At 40.6% G+C, this 12,250-nt stretch overlaps 1 protein-coding gene across 1 annotated transcript; it reads right to left on the reverse strand.

The window, feature by feature from the left end:
- Positions 1–10,877: 10,877 nt before the first annotated feature.
- On the reverse strand, positions 10,878–12,250 carry smx5. Its single transcript, XM_056750835.1, has 5 exons — positions 12,150–12,250; positions 11,672–11,739; positions 11,534–11,564; positions 11,387–11,446; positions 10,878–11,268 (listed from the first exon to the last, which is right to left on the reverse strand). Exons 1-5 carry the CDS (start codon positions 12,150–12,152, stop codon positions 11,143–11,145), a joined length of 288 nt encoding a protein of 95 aa, XP_056606813.1. The 5' UTR covers positions 12,153–12,250; the 3' UTR covers positions 10,878–11,142.

Raw genomic sequence — 12,250 nt, forward strand, 5'->3', positions numbered from 1 at the left:
GTCCATCAAAGAAGCACGGTCACAGTACTATTCAAATATTATTCAAAATAGTTCTGGCAATTCTAAAAAGTTGTTCTCTACCATAAATCATCTGCTTAAACTTCAAGTTGCTCCGCTCACAGGAGCCAAGGAAGAACAATGTAATAATTTTATGACATTTTTTAAAACAAAATTGCCAAAATTCGCTCCTCCTTCTCTGTCCCCTCCTCCTCGTCGGTTCCAACTGCTGATCTGCAGTCTGGTGTTTCGAGACTACTCTGCTGTTTTCCAGAAATCACTCTACTTGAGGTTGAGGATACCATTAGGGGGATGGGATCCTCCTCTTGTGCCATCGACCCCTTTCCTACATCTTTGGTGAAATCAAATATTTCTGCCATCAGTTCCCTTATCACCATGATAATAAACCAATCTCTTCAATCTGGTCATGTACCTTCTGCTTTAAAAACAGCAATAATCAGACCAATACTCAAGAAACCTACTTTTGATCCTCAAACTCTGGCTAATTATAGGCCCATATCCAACCTGCCATTTCTATCCAAGGTTCTGGAGAAAGTTGTTGCCAGACACCTTCAGGACCATCTCAAATGCAACAACATTTTTGAAAAGTTTCAGTCTGGTTTCCGTTCTGCTCATAGCACGGAAACAGCCTTAGTGAGAGTTACAAACGACCTGCTGATGACAGCTGATGCTGGTTCACCATCCCTCCTTGTCCTTCTGGACCTCTCTGCAGCGTTTGACACCGTTGACCACGGTATACTTCTCAACCGGCTACACCATTCTATTGGACTTAATAACACCGTTCTGTGCTGGTTTGAGTCATACCTCACAGACAGATCTGAATCTGTGGCGATGGGAAGCTCAAGGTCCCGTTCACATGCTGTAGATTGTGGGGTACCACAAGGGTCAGTTCTTGGACCTATTTTATTTATTCTTTACATGCTCCCCCTTGGTAAAGTCATCAGCCGCTTGGGAATCTCTTTCCATTGTTACGCTGATGATACACAATTATATATGAAAACTGATATTAATCCGTCATCATCTTCAACAACTTTAACCACACTCACTGCCTGTCTGGAAGAGATAAGGGAGTGGATGAATCAAAACTTTCTCCAGTTGAACAGTTCAAAAACAGAAGCTATTCTCATTGGTTCCCCTCATCAGACTAGAACATCGACCATAAACTGTACTACATTTTCAGGGCAGCACATTCCCCTATCAACAGTAGTTACAAATCTCGGCGTCAGGTTTGACCCTCTCCTAAACTTTGAGGCCCATATCAAACATCTTTGCAAAACATCTTTTCATCACCTCAGGAATATAGCCAGACAACGCCCCTCACTCGCCATACATGATGCAGAAAAACTCGTCCACGCCTTTGTCTCCTCCAGACTGGACTACTGTAATGCTCTGCTCATTGGGATTCCCGACAAGAGCATCCAGAAGCTCCAGTATATACAGAACAGTGCTGCCAGGATTCTGATGAGGGTGCGTAAATACGAGCACATTACTCCAATTCTTCAATCTCTACATTGGCTTCCAATTTCTGCTCGGATCGAATATAAAGTCCTTCTCCTCACCAATCAGTGTATCCATGGAAATGCTCCCTCCTACCTTAAAGAACTTCTTACTCCACAGATCGCAGCACGTTCACTCCGTTCCACAAACACTCACAGGCTCCTTCCCCCAAGGACCAAGACTCGCACAATTGGGGACAGAGCCTTTTGTGCCGCCGCCCCTCGCCTGTGGAATGCCCTCCCTGAACATCTGAGGGCTCCACAAACGACTGATGGTCTTAAAAAGAGTTTAAAAACGTACCTTTTTAAAAATTCCTTCAATGTCCCTTCTTGAACATTTGAGGGCTTCACAAATGACTGATTTTATGTTTCTTTTAGTGCTTAAATTGTGGTAATCTTAGTTGTTTTTTTTTTTTAATTGACTTGTCTAATTAACTGTTTTATTTTATTACGACACTTTTGTAGCACTTTGAGATTTTCCCTAAAATGTAAAGTGCTTTATAAATAAAATTTATTGTTATTATTATTATTATTATATCCAGGTCACCTGTGCCGTGTTACCTCTAGGGTATTTAAGTTGTTTTTTTTACTTACTCATTCAGTGGGTCTTGATTGCTAGTCTGACTTGTTAACCCCAGTGCTTCCTACCTGCTTCAAGTAAGGTTACTAAGTCGTCGTCTTTGTTATTGTTTATACTCTCTGGTTTGGTTTTCTCCCCTCGTGGAGTTTTTTTTGTTGAAGTTTGTTTTTTCTTAATCTATTTCTGAGAAGATTTTTTTTTTAAATAAAACCACTTTGCCTGGAGAGCTGTCTGGAGTGTTTCATTGATGTCATTATAAACCGCCCATGTGGCTTAGTGGCTGATCTCCTAACTATTACACCAGAGACCCAAGTTCTAGACCAGCCGTTGACAGTACCCTCATATTCCAGATGATTGAATAGTTATATCCTAACAATCAATACATCAACATCAAAGCTTTTTATTCAGCTTTCAGATGACTTATAAAACTTAATGTCAAAAAATTGAGCCTTATGACTTGGTTTTGTGGGTCACATTGCTTGATATCTAAATAAAAAGAAAACTTGTTATTATCTTTTCCTAAAATAAGTTCCACTTTAACTGGATCTAGAATGGGCTTGACCTGTGATCCCTTGTTGGCATAACCAAGTTTTCCTGGTGGGCCATGTGTGGCCTGCATGCTCCTCTCAAAAACAGCCACTGACAAACTTTTGATAATGGCCAGCCAGGAAGTGCCCCTTTTCTTCAACAAAAATTCATATTCATATTGGTAAAAACAAAGTGAACAATGACATAATTCTCACTTTTGGATAACCTATCCCCGAATAAGGTAATTACATGGGAATATGAGTGAAGCACAGTTGAACGAGGTACAGTTTTAGGAGATGTAGCTGATGGGCACACTGATGCAACAGGTCTGGTTATATTGATGTTTTTCAACAACTCCTCAAATCTGTTAATAATATCTTAAAAGAAATCAACAAAAAATTATGACAATCATAAAATTATGTACTGCAATTATGTAACATTTCTATAAGAAAAATGTATGTAACTACCTTAGTTAAAAGTTCAGCACCTTCAGCTCCATTTTATCAGCTTTCAAATAACTTGACTTCTCTTCTTAAGTCATTCAGTTCAGTTCTTTGGCTCTCTCTTCTGTCTTCTTGAACAACAGCATGTCTTTATGTGGTTCTTCAACCTAAAAAAATATTTAAATTTGTTACAGTAACAAAAAATTCTGTAAATATAATTTATTAGTGGAAAGATTTTACTTTTCTTATTCCTTTCTTTTTATGGTTATTTTTCAGGAAGATTGGCCTTCTCTTTGTGTTTTTCGTCTGTCTCCATCTGCTGAAGACATTTCAACAGCTTGTCCTTATTTTCGAAACAAAAATAAATAAAATAAAATTTCCTTGCCAGACATTCATATTGCATCTATATAAACATAATTCTGAATTATTAACTGTTTACCACTTAGCTTCATAAAAATGCTGGAGAGCTTTAATCTTCATATTTCACATCAACCACATCACCCTCGTTACAGATTTTGAAGTATATCCTTCCTATTAACAATGTCTAGCGAAGCATCATTCTCTCTCCATTCAATTAAAGCCCACATCTTGTATATCTGTAAAGAAAGAATTACTGTATTTGATTGATATCACTGAACCCAGACAGACAGGCAGGCAGGAAGACAGACAGACAGACAGACAGGCAGGCAGGCAGGAAGACAGACAGACAGACAGACAGAAAGGTTGATAGATAGATAGATAGATAGATAGATAGATAGATGGATGGATGGATGGATGGATGGATGGATGGATGGATGGATGGATGGATGGATGGATGGATTTATTTTTCTATTGGATATTTATTGCATTTTCTTTTTTACAAACAGAAGTATCACATACACATACTTACACCAAAACAAATCACGAAACAAGAATGTAAATGAATAAAAGAAAAATAACAACACCCACAAAAAGAAATAAAGAGTAGTCGTAAGACAGCCATGGACATAATGTTGCTTACAATAATATAAATGAATCAGTAAATAAAATTAAATAAAAGCGAAACGAAAATACTTAATTTAAGAGAGTACCAAGAAAGGGGATGATAGAGAAAGTTCAGCGTCAGCAATGGTCAGAACCATAGTCCTGCAATCTAATAACGGAAGAGAGTCAGGATGTCTATAGAGTCAGAGGTCTTTGAAACGTTCCCATATTCTCCAGAAGGTATTACTCTTGCCCTTCAGGTAGTAGGTGCACTGTTCCAGGCGCATTGTATCAGACAATGGTTCCCTGAACAGAGCAATGTCGGTGGTCGTTGCTGGTTCCAATTGAGCAATATACAGGTGAAACTCGAATAATTTGAATATCGCGCATAAGTTCATTTATTTCACTAATGCAACTTAAAAGGTGAAACTAATATATGAGATAGACTCATTACATGCAAAGCAAAGATAGTTCAAGCCGTGATGATTATGGCTTACAGCTCATGAAAACCCCGAATCCACAATCTCAGAAAATTAGAATATTACATGCAAGGATAAAACAAGGATTGTACATAGAACAATATAGGACCTCTGAAAAGTATAAGCATGCATATGTACTCAGTACTTGGTTTGGGCCCCTTTTGCAGCAATTACTACCTCAATGCGGCGTTGCATGGAAGCTATCAGCCTGTGGCACTGCTGAGGTGTTATGGAAGACCAGGATGCTTCAATAGCGGCCTTCAGCTCTTCTGCATTGATCAGTCTTATGTCTCTCATCTTTCTCTTGGCAGTGCCCCATAGATTCTCTATGGGATTCAGGTCAGGTGAGTTTGCTGGCAAATCAAGCACAGTAATCCCACGGTCATGAACCAGGTTTTGGTGCTTTTGGCAGTATGGGCAGGTGCCAAGTCCTGCTGGAAAATGAAGTCAACATCCCCAAATAGCTTGTCTGTGGAAGGAAGCATGAAGTGCACCAAAATCTCCTGGTAGATGGCTGCGTTGACCCTGGACTTAATGAAGCAGAGTGGACCAACACCAGCAGATGACATGGCTCCCCAAATCAACTTCACACTGGTGCTTCACACATTTGGTTTCCAAATCAGATGCAAAATTTGCTCTCATCAGAAAAGTGGACTTTGGACCACTGAGCAACAGATCAGGTCTGTTTTTCTTTAGCCCAGGTAAGACGCTTCTGACGTTGTTTGTTGTTAAATAGTGGCTTGACAAGAGGAATACGACATTTGAAGCCCATGTCCAGGATCCGTCTGTGTGTGGTGGCTCTTGATGCACTGTCTCCAGCCTCAGTCCACTCCTTGTGAAAGTACCCAACACTTTTGAATGGCCTTTTCCTGACAATCCTCTCCAGGCTGTGGAAATCCCTGCTGCTTGTGCACCTTTTCTTCCCCACTTTTCCCTTCCACATAACTTTCTATTAATGTGCTTTGATAAAGCACTTTAGGAACATCCAACTTCATTTGCAATTACCTTTTGAGGCTCTCCCTCCTTATGGAGTGTCAATGACGGTTTTCTGCACAACTGTCAGGTCAGCAGTCTTTCCAATGATTGTGATTCCTACCGAACCAGACTAGTAGACAATTTAAAGGCCCAGGAACCCTATGCAGGTGTTATGGCCTAATTAGCTGATTAGAGTGGGACACTTTGAGCCTAGACTATTTGTACATATCCACCCCCATTGGTCTTCATCAAGGTCACACCCCAGGTCTTTTTGCCCTACATTTTTGAGTGATGCCAAAGGGGAATTCTGATGGTCCACCAGTGCAGAGAATATCACAGATATTTTGCCTTTTAACGCTGTTGAGTTCACCAAGATCCCCTCCATCTCTGACTGTTCCAGTGAGACCCGCCCAGAGCACTTATCAATGACGAACTAGCAAATATTTGTAATAGTCTTGTCTTGGGAGAGCCATTAATAAACAAATGTTGAAATTATTGCACAACATATTCTTTACATTTTTTTATAAAATGATTTACAGAGACTGGAGGGCAGGTCCGGGTTGGGAAACAGAGGGCCCAAACTAGAAATCTTATAAGAACATACACAAAACTTCTTAACGTCGTGCCAGGCCTTAAGTATATTATGAACAACATAGGTTCTTGTCACTGACTGTAATGTGGTTATGTTATTAATATAGGGTAGAGATGTCAGAGGCTAGGGAAACAGATACCTCTTTCAATGTCTGCCCAGGGAGCAGCACTGTGTTCGTGTAACCAGTCGATCATCCCCTTTGTCAGTACTGCCCAGTAGTGCGGCTGAAGATCAGCGAGATTCAGTCCACCATTTTCAAAAAATGTTTTGAAGAATATTCGAGGTGAAGCGTTCTTCCAAGTAAATGAACTAATTAATTTATTTATGGATTTTAAAAAGTCTTTGTTCAGGTAACAAGGCAGTGACTGGAATAAAAAGTTGAAACGTGGGAGGATATTAATTTTTATCACATTGATCCTTCCAATAAGAGATATGGGGAGCAGGCTCCAATGCTACAGGTCATCCTTAATCTGTTTAATAAGTGGGGGGTAGTTTAAAGAAAACAAATCTTTTAACTTGGGAGATACGTACACTCCAAGATATTAATGTACATCCTGGGCCCATCTAAAGGGTGCAATTATTTGTAAGTGATTAGTGATCGACATGTCCAACGCAAAAGCTTTATCCATCCATCCATCCATTTTCTACCGCTTTATCCGAACTACCTCGGGTCACGGGGATCCTGTGCCTATCTCAGGAGTCATCGGGCATCAAGGCAGGATACACCCTGGATGGAGTGCCAACCCATCGCAGGGCACACACACTCACTCATTCACTCACGCACTCACACCCTACGGACAATTTTTCCAGAGATGCCAATCAACCTACCATGCATGTCTTTGGACCAGGGGAGGAAACCGGAGTACCCGGAGGAAACCCCCGAGGCACGGGGAGAACATGCAAACTCCACAAACACAAGTCGGAAGCGGGAATCGAACCCCCAACTCTGGAGGTGTGAGGCGAACGTGCTAACCACTAAGCCACCGTGCCCCCCCGCAAAAGCTTTAGATTTACTTAAATAAATTTTGTAGCCTAATATCTGCCCAAATCTGTTCAACAGGTCGAGCACTATTGGTACAGTGTGTTCTGGATGTGACAAGTACAAAATTATATCGTCTGCATACAAAGAGATTTTGTTATTTATCCCACCAGTGTCTAGTCCTGAGATCTCTTTACTGGTTCGTATAGCTTCTGCCAGCGGTTCTAAAGCTAAATTGAACAAAGTTGCGGACAGAGGGCAACCCTGACGGCATCCCCTATGCAGGCCAAATTTATCAGAGAGATTCCTGGTTACAAAGACCATTGCCTGTGGATCCACATGTCGCCAAGACCAAATTTCTTAAGCACTGAAAACAGGTATGGCCACTCAACTCTGTCAAACGCTTTTTCTGCATCCAAAGATATAATAAGTGCAGGTTGACTGCGCAGAGCCGAGTGGTCAATCACGTCCAGAAGCCTTCTTACATTATCAGTAGCATTTCGTGCATTGAAAAAAGCCAGATTGGTCTGGGTTAATTAATAAGGACATAATGTCTTCCAACCTACGGGCAATTAGTTTGGACACATTCTTGAGGTCAACCGGGAACAGTGAGATCGGATGGTAGGAAGCGCATTCGGCAGCATCCTTTTCTTTTTGTGTATGAGTGATATCACGGCAGTCCTCATTGTATCAGGAAGAGTGCCATTTAGTACAAAGTCTGCAATCATGGGCATGAACAAGGTTCTAATTGGGGCCAGAAGGTCCTATAAAATTCAACCGGATATCCGTCCAGTCCCGGGGAATTTCCCGAGGAGAGCGACTGGATTGCCCGGAGCACCTCTGAAGAGGTGAATGGGGAATCCAGCCGCACCCTGTCTTCTACTGATACTGGGGACAGAGCAACGATGTCTAAGAATGAATTAATATCGGCCTAAGGTGGACTATCTGTCGTATATAATTGTTTATAAAAACCATGGAAGGAAGATTTCATTGACTGTTTGTCATACTTAAGTTGCCCTGCGGTGGTACGGATACATTTTATTGTAGGTTCAGCATGTTCCCGCTTGAGTTGGTATGCCAAAAGCCTACTTGGTTGATTACTGTATTCGTGAAATCGTTGTCTTTTGAAAAATAAAAGTTTTTGAGTGTGCTCCAGGTGAAGAGTAGATCTATCAGTAGTTAGCTTTTTCCAGTTTGTCTCTGAATGTGATTGTTTATGGGTTTGCTCCAGGTGAGAAAGTTATTTTTGTAATTGCTCGGCCTGTTGAAATTTAAATTTTTCCATCTGGAGGTGTACGAGATCAAGTGCCCTCTGATCATGGTTTTGGCTGAATCCCACATCACAGCAGGAGTAACAGGAGATGCAGCATTATCATGTTTATATTTCTCTAACCACTGTCTAATATTCTTACAGGCGTCAGTATCAACCAGAAGCGAAGAGTTAAACTTCCAGTATCTGGTTGAGCATGCCTGTTGCTGCAGGACTAATTGAAGATAAATCGGGGCATGATCTTGCATAAGAATTGTACCTATGTAATAGAACTAGTATATACCGGCCCTCATGGTTATAGTACTGCTCTTTAAATATGAATGGCAGGTTTTTGTGAATGAGTATCACTGTGCCTCTTTTATTACTTGAAAAGTTAAATAAACCTGTCCTACCCAGTACCTTTTAAGTTTTTTGTGCTCCTCACTAGACATATGTGTCTCTTGAAGTAGAGCCACATCTGTCATGATATACCAACGGAGACGACTCAATTTCAGGGGAAAAATCGCAATCTTTATTCAGCACGCACAACAGGTCACAAAAGGTCCTTTTTAGCACGAACACAGGTACAGTCAGTAGCACGATCAGAGGATAACAACGCCTTCCGTGAGTGAAGGTCCCAGCGATTTCAGATGGAGGTAGTAGACTGCAAGGGCAAATGGGATAACCCAGTGTACGGCAGCGCCAGCTGGAGAAGGGAAGCGCCACCAGAGAGGCGGAGAACTAGACTAGCTTCTCTAGTCGGGAGATTGGGTGTCCTGCTGTAGGACGGCTTCGAACCCTCGGAGGAGACGACCCCGCACGGTATGAGGACCTTTGTGCCTGTAGACGTGTTTAGTGGATGGTGCGTGGAGCAAGCCGGGGCGCCAACAGGAACGACACAATTCCAAAAACAGGTTAAGCAGGAGCAACGGGAGAAAATCTGGATCATACAATTCAAGACACGATATGCCGAATGGGCAGAGGTAACGGGTCAGAAGATTTACACTGAAACGGTCCGACACAAGACAAGACGATGAGGGGGACTAAATAGGAAAACCTAACAAGCCACCTGTGGCAGGGAATAACGATTATGATGATAGGAAACGACTACAGGTTAACAGGGTGAAGAGTATAGGGAGTATAAACTCAATATATAACAGTCATGGTGCCTCTTCCAGATGGAAATGGATAGCGGGAAAGATCAAATCTGAACGTTCGTAATTTATCCTGCGCTGGTGTCACTATAAAACACTTCGGCCTCACGAGGGAGGAGAACAGCTCGATCCTTCCGTTATGTAGCACCTTTAGCTTGCAAGGATGGTGATGAAACCCGCAGAAAGTTGCCTTGTCAATGAATAGCTTCTTAAAGGACAACTCCGGTGAAAAATGAACCTAGGGGTAATTAACACATCATTACCGAGTAGATCGTTCTCTGGGATGCGTTTTCATGAAAATCGAATGTAAAGAGTTTTATCTCTAAAAACAGTTTAGTTTATAGCGCTAGTATATGGGGCACAGAGTAAGTAAAAATAAATCGCTAGTTAATACCACTAACAAGGCTCAAAATAGCCTCACACTAACACGGTAGCATAATGAGCATCCCTACATGCAAACCGAAGCATTGAGAACTTTGTAAGTGTACAAACAGTTTAATAAGAAGATACTTTATAAAGACAGTACATTGCGCGTATACAGACATCCGCCATCTTGAAAAACAGTCTCGACAAGCCGATCCACGAACGCTGTGCTAAGTGAGCTGGTCGATGGGGCAGATGTGGCGGCTTCTCCTGAACAAACGATGAACAAAACAGTTGGTGGGCAACAGGCGGTTGCCGCCAGTATACCGCTGGCCTTATGATGGGCTGGGTATTGTTTAACTTGATGCTCTGCCAAATGATTGGCTCCAAAGAGCAGACTACACCAGAAGCGTTTAATGGTTTTCCCATTCACTTTACTTACATGTCAAACACCAATCTGCAAAGTGCCACACCTAAAATAGTTTTGTCATTCTATTGTCTGAAGCTTCTTCTCTACCATTGCTTCAGATTTATAAATAGACTCAATGCATTAAGGGTGATGACGTAGTATGTTCCCTAAAATGTCAGCCGTCTAAGCTACTTTTGCTCTCATAGGACCGAGGTAATTTGTCACCAAGCAATAAGAATTAATTAAATTGACAGCAATACAGCTCAGCGTCATTGGGTGCCTCTGTGATTAAGCCTCAAGTAAGTGCAAATGTTTACTTATTTTTCATAACTTAATAACTTTCCCTTTTTGGTTGTCAATGTATGATAAAGTGTATGAATAAGAACTCACGTCGTTGACCTTGATCCAAGGTGCATTTTGAGTGGAAACATCAATTATTCCCTATGGACACAGCGTGCGCCGGATGTAACAGAGCAGACAAAGAACCTATGCACAATCTTTCCGTGTTTTCTCTATTGCCAATATTGTGTACAAAGTCTGATAATGATTATGATTGATTTAAACGTATGTAGAAATAAAAATTATAGAATGATATATATATACAACACATCACTTGCACTTTGACAGAAATTATAAGATTTACAAGCAATAATTTGTGAACATTTTATTACAAAAACATCTGAGTTTTCTTTACATCAAATAGGAAACAATGGAAGATATTTTTTCAACTGAAAAACTTAAAGCCCAGATGCATAACCTCTAATCAGGGGGAAAACATGCCTTATGTATTAGACCTGTGATCAAAAATGAAAAAACTTCCAAGTTACAAACTTTACGTAAAAATATTAATTAAACAAAAACACACAATGTTTGTAAACATTCCAACAAACTGAAACTATTCCTACTTAAAGCATTTATTGTTTCTGTTGCATGGCCTCTTTGCGTGCAGCATCTTGCAGCAGTTGTGTGTCCACCTCGTCTGCAGGAAGCTGAACATACCGCACCACTGAGCCACGGATAAAGCAGTTTTTCACTGACAACTGAATGAAAGGAACACACACTAGTATCAGACAGTAGAATTGCAACAGAATTGCACTGAGTTTTGTCCTTTTGGCAATAAAAAAAATAGTAAATTAAAAAAAAGTAAATAAAGCTCACCATGTGGGGATATTTCTCTGGATCAGTGACGCTGATATCTGTCAGTTTAATGTTCAGATACTGTAAAGGGGTAGCCAGTTTAGTTTTCAAACCACAAATTTACCAAACTGCTTTATTTGATAAAACATGAAGAGCCTGCTGCCATACCTGATCTACTGAGTGCAATGTTCCACATATGCTGGAAAGTAAACATATAAAATTATTTACCATTTACAGTAGACCTCCAACATGCATCTCCAGTGTTAAATATATGATACAAAAGGATCGAAAGGTCACTGTGCTCACCTTAAGTCATTCTTGAGTTCCACAACAACATCTTTGCCAACCAAAGACTTGAAGAAGGAGTAGAAGAGCTGAGAAAATAAATGTGTTCTTAAAACTTTTGAAAAGTTATAGCCTGATCGGCAGAACAAAACATAGGCTTTTGTAGAGTGAAATACTATGAAACGAATAAGATATAAAAACAGCGATTTACAAGCACACACAGAAGTCATTACACAAATCAACATAAACAGCGTCAGAAAAGGATGTTAATACGAATACGAAACGAATTGGAATATTTATAATAAGAAATTTGGGAATAGACATGCTAACGTTGCCGAGAGAGCTAAGGTTAAGTGGACTGCTGTAACGCTACGGCTCCAGCATTATTCATTAGTGATTAAGACTTAAATCAGTAACCAGCACTGAACATATCAAACAATGTTAAATAATATATAGTAATTGCTCTTTAAATACAACATGCACAACAAAAATAATTTACCATTTTCACGCGGTTTTGTGCTGTAGATCACATGCGTCATCAAGCAGCAACCAGGGCTGTTGACTTCTATTGGCTAGAAGAATCAAGATATGGCGCTCCTA

Source organism: Triplophysa dalaica, chromosome 6 (genome assembly GCF_015846415.1).
Source record: "Triplophysa dalaica isolate WHDGS20190420 chromosome 6, ASM1584641v1, whole genome shotgun sequence".
Taxonomy (NCBI): Eukaryota; Metazoa; Chordata; class Actinopteri; order Cypriniformes; family Nemacheilidae; genus Triplophysa; species Triplophysa dalaica.

Excerpts from the sequence above, each read along its gene's own strand:
- smx5 (XM_056750835.1), bottom strand. Across the intron at positions 11,565-11,671 it reads GAACTCAAGAATGACTTAAG|CATATGTGGAACATTGCACT; the intron begins GTGAGCACAGTG and ends TTTACTTTCCAG. Across the intron at positions 11,447-11,533 it reads CATTGCACTCAGTAGATCAG|TATCTGAACATTAAACTGAC; the intron begins GTATGGCAGCAG and ends ACCCCTTTACAG.